Raw genomic sequence first — 18,749 nt, forward strand, 5'->3', positions numbered from 1 at the left:
CAAACATTTACCTGGAAGCCTCTCACTTCTGAAACTGCGATGTCTGAGAAAAAATGAGTTTATATACTAACCAGTCCATTACCAACACACATTACCCTTGCTTCCTGGGAATGAGGAATTGGCAGTTTGAAGCAGATGAAGTGGCCGCAGACGTCGGAATGAAGGTCACCGTGATGTGAGCTGGAACACAAAACCTGAGAGCTATACATGGCCGTGTCATCAGGTTACAGTAATGGAAATATTGGACATTTTGTCAGTGTAATAAAATGCCAGTCAGCACTTCCATGCGTGGATACATGACCCTATTTGGTTAGACTCGATTTTTATATTTACACACAGCCAAATACATATGATTTTTATGAGATCGTAGATCAAATCGAACTGTTTAAATGTTTCTTAGAACAAAAACAAACAAACAAAAAAAAACCTCTGCGCTTCTTGTTGCAGGTTTGTGTCAATTGAAACTGATTCCTCACACGTGCAGTTGTCCTTATATTCCCTCAGGCTGACTTCTTTGAATGCCTTTGGACACTAAACCAAGGTCATTATGACCTTGTCTGCAAAATAAAGCGATCTCTTACAAAACACTATTATCAAGAGGAAACATCAGCAATATTTGCATCTGCACTGCAATTGTTCTAACAACTGCACTCCCACTAAATCGTCTGGTGTGTTGGGGACAAGCTCCATTTTCATTAAGTGAAAACACAACAGATGATGCTGGTAGACCTGGACCCTCACAATCTAGAGCTTCTCCTGTTTTGCATAAATCAGCAAATCCTACAGAAACTTTCAGCACTGTAAATAAATGTCTAAACCTCTTATTTAACCCTTGTGCTATCTTAGATGACCCCACCCTTACATTGACGTGTTATTCCTACCATGACAAAGGTGGATAAAGGTGGAAAGATTTCATGTAATCCATGGACACCAGTGAAGATCACAAATCATTGAAGAAAAAAGGTTCAGCGCACTGTCTAGTGGGTCTAGATGACCCCACTCCCAATGTTAAAATGCCTAGGATAGCGCAAGGGTTACATCAGGAATTTGTTATAAAACGTTTTAAAAATACATTTTTCAGTCAAGTAATCAAACATGAAATGTGACATATGAACACAATTTTATTTTTTAGTTTAAAAATCACATGAAACATTTGTTGCAGATCAGAAGTGTTGGACTTTCAAACATGTTTTCCATCTGACACATGAACACAAAGAGAAGGAATTGTGAAAAGTCTTTTAATTTCAAAATACAGAATGGTTAGTAATCTCTACTGAAATGCTTGTTGACTTCATGAACGCTCACACAGACAACTAAACTGATGAGGACAAACTTCTCCTGTTCCTTTGACCACGCAAGCTGCATCTTCACCTGAACGCCGGGTTCCTTATGGTGGATCAGAAAGTGCTCATCGCTGTAGTCCAAACAAACCGACGACTTCTCCAGCTGCATGGAAACGGGAGAGCAGACGCACTTAAAGGGTTTCCTGAATTCATCCAGAAGAGTGAAACTCATGACGCAGCAGTTCTGCAGAAAAGAAAGGAGCAGAGCTAACAAGGAGCTCGACTTTATTAGTGATTGCATTGTGTATTTTTCAGAAAATAAACCAGATAAAAAAGGTTGAAACATTCAGGTGCACAGGTGTTTTAAAGCAAAATAGACTTGGAGTTGTGCAACAGATGGGAAAAGATCTGAAATTTCATCTGAAGAAAAAATTAAATTCTACTTTAAAGGAAAACATTCATACAGATGGTCAATATTTAAATGATGAATTTTTCCTTTAATATACTGTATTCTTCCATTTACACAAAAAGCCAAATCATGTAAAACCAAGATGGATGAAACTATGTGAATCAATTGGATTTGAATACAAATCCTGAAAAACCCACTCCAACAAAATGTTGTGTTTTCTGAGTTTGTAACATGTTGTTGTGGCGTTTTTCTAAAAATAAAGGGCATACTTCAAGAGAATAAAGCTTAAAACTGCATTTCTGAGTATTTCTGTATTCAAATTGATGTGAATCAGAAGGAGACAAACAAGTGCTGTTTGAGTGGGTCAAAAGCTTCCTGCTCTGAGCCCTCAGTGATGGGGAGGGGAAGGGGGTGGGGTTGCTCCACACCGACAGTCCTGGTTTAGATAAAGATATCGGATAACCAACTAAGTTAAATTAAGTTTAATAGGTCATATTTTGTAGTATGACATTTGTGATCTGACCTCAGTAGGTATGTTTATTTAGGATTAACAGTGTGGTATTTTCCTTTTCCATACTTTGCTTATGTTTTAAGTTATAAAAAGAAAACCAGATCCAAATTATCTTGAAGATGCTTCAGCTGTGAGAGACTATCATTATTAACAAAAACCAATGAAAACAATACTACTCACATCGAGCTAAAATCTAGAAGCCACTATAAAATTAAAGTTAAAAAAACACGTTTTATTTTTATCTATTTATGACACCTAACAGATTCAAATGCAGCAATGTGATTTCAGTCAGCTACACACTTTTTTATTTCTTTTTTCAAAGACCTCACCTTGTGTCTTCTGTGTTATAGCTTTGAAAATAAAGTTAAAAAGTCAAAAATGTTCTGCTTCTGTAAACGGTTATGACCATGTGTCATACCTCCACTGAACCCTGCAGGGCTTCACACTGCCAGGGCAAGGTGATGCTGCCTAACACAGGTGTGTGCTGAGCCAGGTTGGTTCTACTGATGGCTGTGAGATGAATGAATCCATCAGAGATCTGATCTGGATGAAGACAGCACCACAAAACAAACAAATCTTTAGAACGTCACAATTAGAAGTCTACTATTAAGAGACTTAATTAAAGGAAATGATAACAAATCAATGATGTAATGTATTTAATATTGTTTTATGACTAAAAAGACCAGGATGCCACAGAAATTGACCACATAAAAAAAGACGTTTCCTAAAATGAAACTGTTGAAAAAAAATCCAAAAGAAACAGTTGAAGTGCAATAACTAGGTACCCTGATGGGGAAGAGGAAGCAGTTTGGCATCTTTGTGTCAATCCTTTGACCAAAGTGAATCAGAAAAGCACATTTTTTAAGTTAAATATATATATATATATATATATATATATATATATATATATATATATATATATATATATATATATATATATATATATATATATATATATATATATATATATATATATATATATATTTTTTTTTTTTTAAGAGTTTATAAATGTTTGGCCCCTTGCTATTATTTATTCATCACATAGACACTATAATTTACCAGTATGAACACAAATAGAGTACCTTTGGGGCAAAAAAGCTGGGAGAAGCTCTCAGAGAGTAGCTGACAGGTGGTGTTGTGGAGAACAATGTGCACCTGGTAACCATGGAGACCATAGTCAGGGTCCACATCATCAAAAGGTGGTTTGATGATGGGCTCTGTGTATGGACTGGAGCAAAAAAAAAGGTAAATGGTTAAATCAACAGGAAAAATTGATCTTCTCTAATGAAAATTGTGTTTTTAGTGTTTTTAACATGTTCTGGTAGCATTTTTCCTATGATCAGGGACAAACTGCGTTTCTGAGTATTTCTTTCTTCAAATAGTGATGATCAAGAGCAGATAAAAATATGCTATTTGAAATAACTGAGTTGTGATGAAGCAACTGAAATGGGTGGGCCAAAGTCTCCCTGCTCCGCTCCGTTCTGATGCATCCACTTGCAAACAAATAGATCCATTAACATCTTCATTTTCCTCATCCGAGCTGACATCTGGTCTTAAAACTCAATGGCTAGATAGCTCCCTTTTTGCTCGCTGTTTTCATAATTCAAAAAACCACGGAAAACACAATTACGATATATAAAAGTATAGATGGAGTGGGACTTACAGGTGGCACAGCAGTTTGCTCCTAATAAAGACCAGTAGATGGAGCTATAAGCACATGAAGATACACTATGCAACTCTCAACTGGAGAAGTATTGTCATAAAAGGTGTGATCGAGACAGTCGCTTCAGCTTTCAGTATCTGATCACCTGAATTAGATTATATTTTCACATGGGCATGAAAAATACAGTTTGCTGTCATCACATCTGATGAATGTCAAGAATAAGATTTCAGAAACAAAATCCTAGGAAAGTCACATTATTCCCTTCTGTGAGGAAGTCCATGAGATGGGACCTTACAGGAACATCGCATGAATTCTGACCTAATTTCCGTTAAATGTGAACCATGGCTAGAATAGTGCAAAATATCTCAGAAATGTGGATGAAAAAGGTCGGTTTCTGTGCTGCCTACCACACGGCAGATCCATGAGTGCTTCTCTCCATCAACTTGTGGAAGTGGAGGGTGAACATGAAGAAAGCAACTGAGCTTTGGCCCTGCAAAAAGAGTGTTTTTGTCCTTTTTTTTCTTCCTTCAACTAGAGTATGCTAATAAATGATGTTAAAGAAAAGATGTGGCTTCATGTGAAGTAATTACCGTCCAGAGACCCATGATGACTCCAGGTTGTAGCAGCTTCAGCTGCACCAGTCTGTCCTGGCCAATGACCTGTGCACATTTAGTTAGAGGCTGCATGTTCAACTTGGCCATGAGGGACCTCCTACGGGGTAAGACAGGGCAAGCACAGCTGATTTCACAGAGAGATGAGGAGACAGAGACATAGAGAGAAGGCTGAAATGGATGCTGCCTGTCGTTACTTCTTCAGGCCGGGGTGGTTGAGTTCAATCCTCCTGACACCGTCAAGTTGAAGGGTAGAAATCTCCCCATAGTTGGATAAGCAGAGTCCTCCGCTCCAGCACAGTGTCAAAGAAGTCTTGCAGAACTGAGACCGGCTCAGTTCCAAAGCACACACCTGTCCTGACTTGGAAGTGACGGTCAGTTCCCAGGTGACATGGGAGTTTCTGCAGGAAGATAACACAATGCTGAAACAAAAGGGGACAATTTTGAGGAAAGAAAGGGAGTTTGGGGTTAAGCATGCTCAACATAGGAATGTGGTGTTTCATACAGAAGCAATGCAGAAAACTTCAAGCTTACTAATTTACTTTTTCATTTTAAAGTTTCAGTCACAGCATCCCCCACTGTCAGATGGTGGATGACATATCAAGAAAATTAAGTTAAAACTGAACTTCTGAGTATTTCTTTATTCAAACTGTTGTGAATGAGGAGCAGACAAAAAAATCTAGTTTGAAAAAGATCATGTTTGTGACAGAAAAAACGCTGGGCTGCATCCTCTTGTGGATGACTAAATCCATGTACGTTATGGATCTAGTTATGGGTGATGGGCGGGGGTGGGGGTGGGGTTAATGAACTGAGAAACTGTTTTTTTATTTTGATTAAAAACTGCATTATCATAATTAAAAGACCACTGTTAACGGACCAAAATATGATCAGAGTGGGTCTTCAATTTATGCTCTAAAATATTGAAATGTTCTTGGTTTATTTTATTTTATTTTGATACAATAAAAATGTGCAATTTTATTTTGAAAACCTATATTTTGCATTTTGACTATTATAGTATTTTGCTTTAACCCTTGTGCTATCTTAGATGGCCCCACCCTTGCACTGACGTGTTCTCCCTACCATGACAAAGGTGGATAAAGGTGGAAAGATTTCATGTAATCCATGGACACCAGTGAAGATCACAAATCATTGAAGAAAAAAGGTTCAGAGCACTGTCTAGTGGGTCTAGATGACCCAACTCCCAATGTTAAAGTACCCATGATAGCACAAGGGTTACGTCGCTTTTGTTGGAATGATATGCAACAAATGAAATGAAATTGCTGAATCAATCAATAATGAATGTCGAGATCCATAACCCTAATTCTCCTCTAATGCAGCCGGCGTCCTGCAGAGAAATCAACCAATATCAATTAAGTAAAGGAACAAAGCTAAAAATTGGAACCCGAGAAGTCTCTGATGACCCAAGAGACTTCTCTCTGCACAGACTGTATGTGTGATGCCTTGTGAAATGATTATTAGCAAGGTAAATGGAAAGCTTCTCAGTGTCTCAAGCAGACGAAGCCCTTAAGGGAAATGTTTCAGAGAGTGGGAGGAAGGAGGGAGCAAAAGGTGTTTCTTTGTGTGTGAATCTGTCATTCATTTATTTCTTTTTCGAATTTTGGTGGGGGTTATTTGGTTTCAACAATTCAGACAGCCTCTGCTAGGAACTCATTTGTTTTGTACTCCCTTTTCTGTGGCCCAGCAAATGCAACAAACCTCAAAATTGAGTGCTGCACACTCTAATCACAGCTTCTAAAAACCCAGCAGACACTGCAGTGGAGGTGGTGAAAGAGCTTTCCCCCTGTGTGCTGGCATCCCCCACCTCACCCACCACTACCCTGAGCAGACATCGCATTCAGACACACACCTCCTTTCTCACCTTTAATAAGAAAGTGTCATTACAGAAAACAAACCATGCTTAGTTTTTGATTTGGAGGGGGATTTTTTTTTCACTCTGTCTGCCCTTGAACTTTCTCTGCAGCAGAGTTTACTCGTTCAGCAATGCTTCAAGGACGGAAGTTGGGGGAAAACGAAGTCTTGGCAATAACAAAAGTTCGCTGTACATTTTCATCAATATAAATGTTTTGAGCTACAATAAAATAAAAACTACATTTTAAAGAAATATCCACAAGGCTTAATACAATTTTTTTTATTTTTAAGCTTGGTAAGTTTTAAATGCTTGAAAAACAAATCTGTGGACACTTCAGGACTCAGAATGCTTCTAAGAGATTTAAAAGACATAACATGCATTATAAATCAAAGACACACACTTCAGGCTTCACTTAATCCAGGGGTCTGCAACCGTTAACACTCGAAAAGCTATTCAGGTCAATTTCTTACTCACCACAACAACCCAGCAGGAGCCGCAAAGTCTTACTTCAGCCATTAGAAAAATCACATTTGTATTTCTGTTATTGTTACTATTCTGATAATGTAAATGAACTATTATTTTTTTTCTGGCATAAGTGAAACAAACATAAAGAAAAAATAGCAATTTTTTAAAATTTTATATGGTTTATATATTTTATATGGTTTATAGCTGTTCAGAGGATTTCCTTTCAAAATAAAATACACCCTGTGCTATATAGGATAATCTCAATGCAGTTGTTGGTAGTGTGATGTCAGCAGTGATTTAAAAATAATGCAAAATTTGTTTTACCGCTGTTTGTGTATCTCAGCCATAATTTGTAAATCAGAACTGGCTAAGGGACTTTTATTGTATTTTTCAGACCATGAGGGGCATTTAAAATCCTTGATCCTTTTTCTGCCTTATAGTATTGGTGCACCTTATGTATCATTTCTGGTTGTGCTTACTGAGCTTCAGTTAATTTTCTGAGGTACATGAGACTTTAAAATCCATGAAAATGTTGTGGTATGACTTTGGGGTATGGGCTGGGGTCAAAGAACCACATGTGGCTCCGGAGCCTCAGGTTGCAGACCCCTGATCTAACCCTTCTCCTTGTGTTTAGGTGAGGGTTACCTGAGGACCTGCTCTGTTCGGCTTGGCAGACCGGTGAGACAACTGACATGTCCAAGAAGTTGCTTCCACGTCTTGGTGTCACGGTGTTCCACGGTGGTGAGGAAGAGGCGCTTCCAGTAGCCTGCAGCGGGATCCTTTACCTCCATGTTTAGCCCGGCTACGGGCGGGGGTTTCTGCCTTTTGTTCTTGCCAAATTGGGCCACGTATAAGTTCTTCCAGAGAGCGCTGCAGGTAAAGAATTGGAGAATAAAGAGCAGGAAAAATGTGTTAACATCAACTATAAGCTGCTTTATTTTTGGCTGAGGCACTAGTTTTCTTTTTTAATTACTCACAAGCTTCGTTCAAGCTTCATATTCATATACCCAAATTCTTAAATCATATACTGAAAGTCAAATCATTTTTGTGTGTTTCAGAAAAACATTTGTGAGCAAACTATAAATAATTAATGGATGGGCTCATTTTGGCTAATTATATTACAACAACTGTTTTATTTCTGAGTTACATAAACTGTCTTTAACCAGCTGCACCAATTGCTGATTAGGTGCCAATTCTCTGCTTTTGATGAAACAGAAACATGAATCATTGCTCCAGATCAAGCATCAATTATCCTATTTGTTTTTGAAAACCTCAGTGTCATACCTCTGCTATATCACCCAGTTACTGTTACGGCTGTGGCTGTAATATTGTTTTGTTTGTACTTTTGGAGATATAGTAGTCAATTCATGAATTGACAAAGCCCTTTGGATAAGAGGTGAAACGTCTTCTAACTTTAAAAACTACGTAAGTCCAGATGACAGCCCCTAAACCTACTACTATGATGGAATCAACCTGGATGAATGAGAGTCTTCATTGACATACTTTTGGAGTGTTTTTCTGTCTCTGTTTTCTTTTTTTCTTTTTTTTTACCGCAGTGGGAGGTTCTGTCTTTCATTTTCTTCCCCTCCTATATTTGTGTGCAGTTTGGAGCCCAAATTGTCCTTAGCACCTAGTTGGCTGAGGACGTCCAGCTCGGGTTCAATACTGCCACATCATCAGCTTTTCTTTGACTGCTATTGTTAGAGGCTTTGGTCTTTGTATTTTGGTGGTTTTTGTGTAGTTTTGAGTTTTTTCCTATAAGTAAATTCCCAGGTTATTTTCAGCCTGGGTTTTTTTTGTGAGAGTTTTTGAGTCATTTGGTGTATGTACCGTATTTTCCGGACTATAAGTCGCACCGGAGTATAAGTCGCACCAGCCCAAAAATGCATTATAAAGTAGAAAAAAACACAGATAAGTCGCACTGGACTATAAGTCGCACTTTGATGGGAAATTTATTTAAAAAATCTGAGACCAAGAACCTTGAAAGGCAACTTAAAATAACAGGGGGTTAGAGAACAGGCTAAATAGCTACATGACGCACAACAAACTGAGTACGTGCCTGCTTTATTAACATAAAACCACTATGTGAGTGGGACTTGGACTTTAAAGGGCTACTGGTAAGCTCAATGCTGGACTCCTTTTTTTAATATGTCACGTTGTTGTATTGGGTTAAAAGAAAAAAAAATAATTACCGGTAAATGTTCTAAAATGTTATACAAATGTTTGTATTAAAATGATACATATTTGTTAACCTGAAAAAAGATAATTATTAGTAAAATACTACTTAAATTAAAATAAATTGTATTTAAGTGTGGGAGCATGCAGGTCACAAACACACTTGACAGTATGAAAGTACCACTAAGTACCACTCCGAGCCTGGAGCGCCCTCTTGCAGTTGTCAGTGAAAATAACGGACATGTGAAATTATTCAACAATGTAATTTATTTCAAATATAAGTCACTCCGGAGTATAAGTCGCACCCCTTGCCAAACTATGAAAAAAAGTGCGACTTATAGTCCGGAAAATACGGTAATTTGTTCATTTAACCTGTATGTGACATCCTTTTGCAAGCCCCCTTGACAGGGGTGTAACAGTTACCAGAAACCAGAAACTTTCTTTCAGCTGAGGAACATCTCCAAGTTGAGCACTGTGGTATCAGAAGCCAACCTTAAAATGATTCTTCAGACCTTCATCTCTTCTCGTCTGCATTACTGCAATGGTCATTCTACTTGTTTAAGCCAAAAGGAGCTTTTACCGCCTCCAGGTGGATCAGAACTCTGCAGCACATCAGTCCAGTTTTAGCTCCACTCCACCGGCTCCTGCTTCCATTCAGAATCATTTCATGGTCAAGCTCCTCATTAAGTCTCTGAGATTTTAGAATCCCGCAAATCCTCTCCTACTTTTAGATTGTCAGGTCATTTTTTTTGTTAGTTATCCATCACACATTTTAAAACTTGAGGGGATCGAGGGTTCAACATTTTAGAACACACTGCCTCTGTTCCTACGCTCCACTGACTTAGCTGGCCTTAGAAAAAAAAAAAAAAACACCTGAAGACCCTTTTAGCTAGAAGTGGATTTTAAAGTTGGCAAAACATTACAATTAACTGAATTTGATCTTTTAATTGCTTCATTTAATTTTTTATCTTGTTTGATGAGGATGTTTGCTGCATTGTGCTTTTCTATGATAAGTGCTATATAAATACATTTTCCCTTTTTTGTTGGTTCCTTAAACATAAATGAACTTAAATAGGAGTGTTCAAACATAAAACTCAACATTTTTTGTTTAATCATCGATAATGATCTAAAATTAAGGGATTATATTCAAAAGAAAAAATGCTAACAAAAAACAAAAAAATAAACCATTGCAGTTTACTAAAAGCTTTTATTAAAGCCTTCCAGCTTCAAAAATAACTTAGAAAAGTTTGATTATAGCCGCAATCCTAATAACATACCCAAAAAAGACATGACTACGGTTTGCATTCTGATAAAGATTTAAAATGTAGGTGTTTTGATTTAAGTTAACTTATCAGAAGACAATATGTTCCTGGATTCATTAAGTGATTCAAATTTCAACTTCAGATTTTTTTTTAAATATATATCTTTGGATAAATCTCTCAGTGATGCTCTGTTTTATTTTGTTCTGCATTCTACAGTATTAATAATCTTTAATATTTGTCCACCAAAAACACACAATTTAACAAAGCCATTTTAAATAATTTTACTTACCAATTCTCAGTAATATATATGCATAATTTGTCAATTACATACACAGAAATGGGCCAAAATTTGAGATTCACCATCAGTGAACACACTTGACAGCAGCATTTCACACTCAATAAATACATTGATTTTGTGAGGTTTTAAAATATTTGGAGTCACCTAATGCATCCGATTAAAACATTTAAGAACGTAATATACAGCTTTGGGTCACCGTGGCAACACCCTTGCTGACACTTACTTGTCACTGGCAAGCTGATGGGTGCGCTTATTGACATAACTCATGCTGAAGAGTGCTGGGGCATCCAGGTACGACAAAACCTTTGTCACAATCTCACACGGCAGTCTGAAAAGATAATTGCAAAGTGCAAAATGTGACGGCGTTTATCTTTGGTTCTTTTAGTCTGCAGTTCTTGTCAGAAAGTTGAATGTTTCTGCCTTTTTTTATGACAGATCTTTGGCAAAAAAGACAAAAACAAGTTGCAGGTATAAAATAAATTAAAGCACGGGTTAAAATACGTTTTTAGAGATGATACGTGAGAATAAATTATACTGATCAGCTTTTTTTTTCTAAAAACACCTCTTATTGTTGATGATAGCAAAGCTATCCCATTAGTTCACTATAATAGTAAAGTTTTCCCACATTTCACAACATAAAAAAACAAAAATGTGTACACTCTATTGGCCACAGAATAAATGATATTGAGTGAAAAAAGCGGATTGACACATCTTAACTATAAATTCCCATTAATTATCTGGCTAAGTTCACACCAACACCTCTGGCTGTGATTGTACAGAGGTGCGGTTATTTTCCGGTGCGAAAAAGAACACGGCGGCTAGTGGTGGTGATAATAACAGATATAAGCTAAATTTACATGAGAGTAACATTTTAGATGGATCCGGCTCCTGTGATATCAGCAAGTAGTTGGGAGGGGGGGGTTTTGATAATCGACAACTGTCTAAAATTACAAGAAAAAAAATCTGAAATACACGTGTTTTTTGTTAATGTTGTGACTGATTACAAAAGTTAAGAGAGTGTTTGACTGCTGAAATAATGCAGAGCAGATTTGGAAACATAATTATGGCTGAATGAACAGATGTGACTGGATGACAAAAACAAGGTTCCAGGGCGATGTTGTAAACATGACAAAAAGACAAACGCTGTCTAGTGTCAGTGTCTAAGTGGCTATCAGCTTTTTTCGTTGCTTTTGTTGCTTATTCGTGGACTGGAGATAAATTGCACACAAAAAAATGGAAATGAGAATAAAAGAGACTCCTATTGACATCTTGATCCATAACCTTGAGCAAAAATAATAAAGTTCAATTGAATCTACATTTCAATAATTTACACAAATCAATTTTCAACATTAGAAAGGAAACCTAAAATTATTTAAAACTATGTGAATACAGTCAATATTTTTTTCATCTCTAATAAATATGGCATGAAATGGGATATAGTAACATTGTTATTCTAGTGCTTGAAAAACTACAAGAGCAAGATTTATTAGCCATTTTTACTAATTACTTTAAAACATATGATCAAATAAAATATGCAGGGGATGTAATCATCTTAATCTTCTTTGCATTTTTGCACACATGGCCCAAATGGGCAACAATTAATGCAGAATCTAAAATCCTATTTACCTGTACATTTACTTAACAAAAAAACACACTTGTTTCATTTGTAAACACAGCTTTGTTGAAGCAACAGGTTACCTTTCCAAGAAGTTCAGCGAGAAAGCCGAAAGTGATCCATCACTTTTTTTGTACACTTGCCTTGATCTAGAAGCAACTACTTTTGGGTGAGTTGCCATTTTTTCTTTACGGTCTTCTTATGTTTGTGGAGAGAAAGCAAATTTAGACAACTTCCTCTGACCATATATTTTTTTTGAGATGTTGTGTGGATAAAACCAATGCTGGCTGTTTCCTCGTCCCAAAGCTTATTGCCTAAAATTCACAACAGTTTAAAGCATCCATAATGACAGGAAATGTGCCCATAAACTATGTTTTTTTTTCCTCTATTTTCAAGCCTAATCTCATGCCTCGGGTTGTTTTTGTAGTCCGTGCTCCGTCTCTATGGTGACGGCGGAGGTACTTCCGGTGGAAAAGGCCTTCAAAGTAAAAGCAGAAAGCAATATTAAATGTTGGAAGACTGGATACTAAAAAGGAAAGAGGACTTGGAATTTCCATGATTCCACAATTTTTGTGTGTGTGTTATTTTTACAAGAATCAGTAAAGTTGAAAGACATTAATAACAAACTCTATTGACAGTTATAAAGGCTACAAATGCCAAAAAAAATAAAGTTTTGTTTTTATTATCTTTCTCTACTCTGTGATGAACTTTGTTGGCTTGTTTTGTACATGACATAGGTCACTTTTGCTGATCCACATGCATAATGTTAACGTTCACATTTGTTAGGTTTTGTCTTTTAGGGTAAAACAGATTTGCAACATTTCTTGTTTAGTTTGAAGTAATTGCAACACATTTTCCTGCCAATGCATTTCAATTACAGGAATTTTTAAAACATTCATTTTTTTGATTTAGTCGTTCTCTGATAGTTTTGGCACAATAACCCATGAGCCATCATCGATAACAGCAGAGGAAAATCTGCCCCTTCAAAGAGTTGAAAAACACAGTTTTCCATCATAAAACAATGTCTATAGTTTCCAAGATTGCTGTTAAGGAGCAATTATTGAAACACATTTCTATGAAATAAAAGCAATATTAAAATTTCAAAAACAAAATTGTGTTGTTGTTGTTGTTTTTACTTTCCCACGTTATGATGAATTCCTTTAAAATGATTGTGGCCCACATGTATTGACATTTTAACACGATTTGACATTTCCGAACATTTCTGTGTGACCTCCATTTCTGCCGCTCTGTTAAAACCCCGAACATAAGCCGAAATCAAAGCCCAAAGAAATGTTAAGGTCTACCATAAAGAAAGGGTCCTTTGGATCATCAATGTGACTCATCATCAGGGCGTTAGGCCTAAACTAGCTAAGGAGGGCCTAACAAAAGTGATGCTGTTTGAACTGCCCTTATGTGCTATGAAAGAGTTAACACCTCAGGGATGAAAGTCGACAGAAACATCACACAATCGGCCTCTTTTTCTTTCTAACTCTGTGTGTCTGGACACAGACAGACCTCACAATTTGAGAGTCTGACCTCATTTCAAATGTGAACATTGTGTCAATTACCACTGTGTGCAGACAGATGGACTTTAGACAGTTGGACAAGTATATTTTTAAGTGTCTAAGTGTCTTACTTTCATAGAAGAATGATCATAGAAACCATCATTTTCTCCAAATTCAAAATAAAAAAAACAGGGGCAGCACAAAATGACACACGTCCATTATACACCTAATTGATTGACAGAAATTTTATTTGGGATGCCACCTTCAGCCTGATTCATTAATGAACTCCTGCGAGTCAAGATAAAGCACAAAGCCTTGCAGATTTTACGACGAGTTCTCTTCATAAAAGCAGATGGCGTGCTTCAAGACAAATCACACAAGCGCCCCCCTGTTCCTGGAAGCCAGTAGGCTCTGCTGGCTGTCAGAGAGCATAACCATAACTCTGTTGTCAGTCTGGCCGATCAGCTCGTCCTGATGGAAGTGAAGTCCCTTTCAGGGCAACATTAGCCTCTGGTAAGGTAATGCTATGTAGGCCACATCCCTTTACTGATGGTGTTCCTTGTACTTGACATTTAGTGTTTTGTTGTTACTGTGTGTCCTTCTGAAGGCTGCATGAGCTTTTTGTCCGTGCACTTGATGTTATACACGTTAAATAATACTTTCACAGGTCAAAGTTTTTTACATATGACACAGGAGGAACAGTACTTTCCATCTGAAAGACACTTTCCATCAAAGATTGATGTTTGCCTTAAGTCATAAGGGCAACATCAAGCATCAGTGTTAGGTTATATTTGTGAATAAAGTGAGTTGAAGATAGTAACTTTCCCCCCAGAAGCAAGAAGTTGAAGTCAGTCTACTTTTTGGCTGTGTTAATGTGGCCAACATGTCTCTGGTTTGCATATCTTTAAATAGGAAAATGGCAGCTCATTAAAGGTCTATGGTGAAAGTTCACCACTTGTGAAGCCCTGTCTCAGACCATTTTAAGGGCGTGGAACACTCAAAGGGACCCCTTACATAACACTTCAAAGGAAAATGACACGTCTGAACTTGAAAGGAAAAGGTTAAAGGTGCACTAGAGCTGGCCGAGCTATAAATCATTTTTTCAAAAGTCATACTTTTAACTTTCCTGTTAATATATTTGATATTTTTTGTTATCATGATTATTTTGCAGGAAATATCCAAGCAATACAATGGGCATTAAATATTTTCTATAATCAAGAAGCCCGCCCTGCACAATTAAAATATTCCACTGGGCGGCGCACAAGTATCTGCTGGACTCGTAAAACTGCTCTTTTAAGTATTGGATTAGTGACATAAACGAGCGTGTTGAATATACTATGCACACGTAGGGCTGTCCAATGCAGCCTCTTAATTTGGGATTAATAAAGGAAAGACACTAGAAGATGTGAGCAAATAAGTGACAGTCACAGCGAGAAAATGATACTGCGTCCTCAGGGGCCATTGACCTAACAGGGTTGAGCTGATTAACATGTAAACAAAGCCGTTAGTCAGGGCATCTGCTCTTAATTGCAGCGTGCTTCCGAGGAGTCTGCCTGCAGTGGCTGCGCGCCTAAAGAATGGGCGTGAGCTGTCCCTGGAAAGAGAGCCCTTAGACTTCTGCTTTTTTTTCTGACAGCGATCTGTGCACTCACTTCAGTCCGGCAGAGACAGAGAACACAGCAGCGGAATGGAGAGCTCAGGTACGTCGGATTTGTCTTATTTGCAAGGTTTAAAGCCCGCACAATATCCAGTTTTCGGGAAACAGAAGGAATTCATGAGTTTAGATTCTGTCATTTTAATTTTGTGTAAAGTTTATATCAGTTATATAACTATTTAAACTGATTAGAACCAAATCATTCTGATTTGAATCTTGTTCATAAACCAATTATCGATGTAGAAGCTGCGGCAGCTGTTTCTTTTACGAAGAGAGTCTCTTTTACGCGCACTGATGAAAGTCAGTTTGGTGTCAAAATTCCATCAGTACCAGCCTTATAAAACAATTTCAACTTTTCCTCTCATATCACAAGGATCTTCAACAACAACAGTTTGAAACCCTCCCAAAATCAGCAAAGACGCACAGGAGGGAGGGGAGACTCTCAGCCGGAGAGAGTCTAAGTGCGTCTGTGTCAGAGGGTGTTTGGGAGAGTGAGGACGCATCACAGATAGAGGAAGAAAGGAAGAAGAGAGAAGGGGGACTAAATCTGGACCAGGTGATCCACAAACCTCCAAGGGTCGGCGGGGGTCTTTCGTTGTGTATACGGGCTCAGTTATCCAGCCACCACCATGGTGCCACCAGCGCGCTGCCCGGGACCCTGTGCCATCCTGGCACTGACCCTACTCTTGGGATGCAGCGTAGTTCTTTGCGTCGGCCAGAACGACACGGAACCCATCGTGCTGGAGGGGAAGTGTCTTGTGGTTTGCGACTCGAACCCTTCCTCGGACGGTGGAGTGACCTCCTCACTTGGCATATCAGTGCGCTCCGCTGGGGCAAAGGTGGCGTTTTCCGCCGTGCGTGGGACCAATCATGAGCCGTCAGAGATGAGCAACACGTCCATGACCATATATTTCGACCAGGTGAGATGCCAACTCAGTTTGATGCCAACAAACTCCCCGTCTGTCTCTATAAACCAATTCATCTTCTCAATCTCAAGTTCTGTTGGCATATTATGTGGCTTTGTTAAGTCGTTTGTCGGGTTTCATTCATTTTCTTCTGTGCGATCTAGTCTCTGCAATTTCGAAAATAGTTTGCTTCTTTTTCCTTTGAAAGGTTTTCCAACTGGTGTGCGCACTGGTGTGATTTACAGACCACAAAAAACACTGATCAGTCACGCGGAATCATTAATCGGCCACGGTTCAATTTCCGTTGTGTAATTTGGCTTTGATTGAATGTTTCAGTTAGTCTTCACGCTTGAGATCTTTGGGCAGCCTCCTGTAATATCTGCATCAAATTGGGAACCCTCCCAAACAGCGACTGAAGCGCAGCCTCAAACAGTTGGCAAAACCCCATCCAGTCTCTTTCATGCGCCTTTTGCGCATAAACAAGCAGCGACATGCATGACCATACATAAATAAATACATAAATAAATAAATCATCTGTGTTTGTTGGAGCCTGCAAATGAAGACGTAAATGTGTATAGATATGTAAAGAAAAACAACAACATTGTCTCATTGTGCACACAGGTTTTAGTGAACATCGGCAACCATTTCGATCTCAAAGCAAGTGTTTTCCAGGCACCAAGGAGGGGGATATATAGTTTCAGCTTTCATGTGGTAAAGGTCTACAATAGACAAACCATACAGGTGAGTCAAAATGGCCATCCGCTCTTAAAAAAGACGGCGTTCCGGTGAAGTCAGACATGAGCCTGGCGCTTTTTCTCTTCTCCCCTACAGGTGAACCTGATGCAGAACGATTATCCGGTTATATCAGCTTTCGCCGGGGACCAGGACGTCACAAGGGAAGCGGCCAGCAACGGAGTACTGCTGATGGTTGAACGGGACGACCGGGTCTATTTGAAGCTGGAACGGGGCACCCTTATGGGCGGATGGAAATACTCCACCTTCTCAGGCTTTTTAGTCTTTCCACTATAATCTAATCTGCGATTCTTCATGGGACTCTACTTAGGTCGAGGATAAAAAAAAGAAGTGAGAGAAAAAAAAATACATGCCATTTATTTATAACTGAACTGTCAGCCAAGGAAGCCGACGAATATCTGTACACTCGTCCACTATTTAGTCAAACGTTTCCTTGGAGTTGCATATATTCAAATCCATCAGCCAACTTTTACGCAATCTGGATGACTTGACATATTGATCGGCCATTGATTGGCATGAGCTTTTTTGGGGGGGGGTGTGTGTGGACCCCCCCCCTTTTTTTTTCTTGCCTGGAAGAGAAACATTGTTCCGACTGAGACACGGGTGAACACGGGCCAAAAAAAGGAGCGGATGGAGCAACTGATGTCCCGGACAGGCCGAGTGTTAAATGCTCAATTTTATGTTTGTGCAGACTTAACCAATATTTGCTTTCTGTCCCTTTCCTGAAGTTTTTGGAATTATGGACAACGACAGAAGAAGTGCTTTCCAGCCCAAGACCACCAAGACATATGATTCTTTTCTCTTTTTTTCTTCTTTTTTATGGTTTTGCACGAGAGGAAGCTTTCTTTTTCTGTTTTCTTGTGCTGTCAATGGTGTTGCGTCTGGATGCTGAACATATTGAAAATAAGCCAACTGTAGGCCGCCGACGGGTTCATGAAGTACAAAAAAGGCGACTGTTACAGTTCACAGAGAGGACTTCAAGACCCCTTTATTCAAAAGAAAATCTAATTTATCATAATGACATTACTGTGTGTTCGGAATCTGCATAGCTTTGACTGATTTAATGTTCAGTGCCGTTGCTCACCAATTGTACATTGTGAAAATAATAGAAAAATCCCTATATGTCCCGCTTAATAAAAGATATTGTATTGTATAGGCGAATCGCATTCATCACTTCTTATTTATGTGACTGCACACTGAAAGTCAAAGGCCTTACAGAGGACGCTGACAGGAGGCCACTCTGGTCGCTGTCCGAGGTGCTGAAATCAACGCATCTCAAAGATAACACTTAGCTTGATAGATACGCCGTTTAGGTACATAAATATTTTTCTATTCTTCAACTACTAATTGAAAACTTCGATCAAACAGTAAAAACAGATAATTGTTCTTTTTTAAGTGATTTTAAAGGTTCCTGGACCTCCACTTGCTGCATATTTGCACCTTGAAAGTAGATACTTCTTCCTCTGATTCCAAATTCCACTTCTACATTAAAACAATACAAACATTTGCATAGATATGAGAAGCTGCTGCTGCTTGATGACATTTTAAAAAGATGAAAATCTTCCAAAGATGCCTGCAATGTTCTGAAATGTTCTTCAGCATTTGTGTTTACACACAAACAAAAACGTGTGGTGTTTGCCATGCCCTTTCCCTCCCCTCTTTTCCATTTCCGGTACACCTGAGTTGAAATGATCAGGTGATCTTCGCTGGGGAGTTTTTTGTTGTAATTTTATTGCTGATTGCGTCTTTTTTTTTCCGGAAAGAACGTAC

General features: G+C 38.4%; 2 protein-coding genes across 5 annotated transcripts; one reads left to right on the forward strand and one right to left on the reverse strand.

Annotated features, from left to right (window-relative positions):
- Nucleotides 1-1,222: 1,222 nt before the first annotated feature.
- fbxo15 (F-box protein 15) lies at nt 1,223-12,607 on the reverse strand. Of its 4 annotated transcripts, none has more exons than XM_023950402.2 (9): nt 12,246-12,607; nt 10,771-10,875; nt 7,458-7,682; nt 4,675-4,878; nt 4,457-4,577; nt 4,274-4,356; nt 3,286-3,431; nt 2,622-2,746; nt 1,223-1,446 (listed from the first exon to the last, which is right to left on the reverse strand). In XM_023950402.2, exons 1-9 carry the CDS (start codon nt 12,341-12,343, stop codon nt 1,261-1,263), a joined length of 1,293 nt encoding a protein of 430 aa, XP_023806170.1. In that variant the 5' UTR covers nt 12,344-12,607; the 3' UTR covers nt 1,223-1,260. The 4 variants fall into 4 exon arrangements, with proteins under 4 accessions (XP_023806170.1, XP_023806168.1, XP_023806169.1 ...); XM_023950400.2 differs by having other exon boundaries at nt 1,223-1,527; XM_023950401.2 differs by having other exon boundaries at nt 4,675-4,899.
- A 2,379-nt stretch (nt 12,608-14,986) lies between these two features.
- cbln2b (cerebellin 2b precursor) lies at nt 14,987-18,132 on the forward strand. The gene is made up of 4 exons (XM_004081017.5): nt 14,987-15,367; nt 15,695-16,241; nt 16,848-16,967; nt 17,058-18,132. Exons 2-4 carry the CDS (start codon nt 15,951-15,953, stop codon nt 17,253-17,255), a joined length of 609 nt encoding a protein of 202 aa, XP_004081065.1. The 5' UTR covers nt 14,987-15,367; nt 15,695-15,950; the 3' UTR covers nt 17,256-18,132.
- The last annotated feature ends 617 nt before the right edge of the window (nt 18,133-18,749 follow it).

Source organism: Oryzias latipes, chromosome 20 (assembly GCF_053564925.1).
Source record: "Oryzias latipes strain Hd-rR chromosome 20, Olatipes_Hd-rR_3.1".
Taxonomy (NCBI): domain Eukaryota; kingdom Metazoa; phylum Chordata; class Actinopteri; order Beloniformes; family Adrianichthyidae; genus Oryzias; species Oryzias latipes.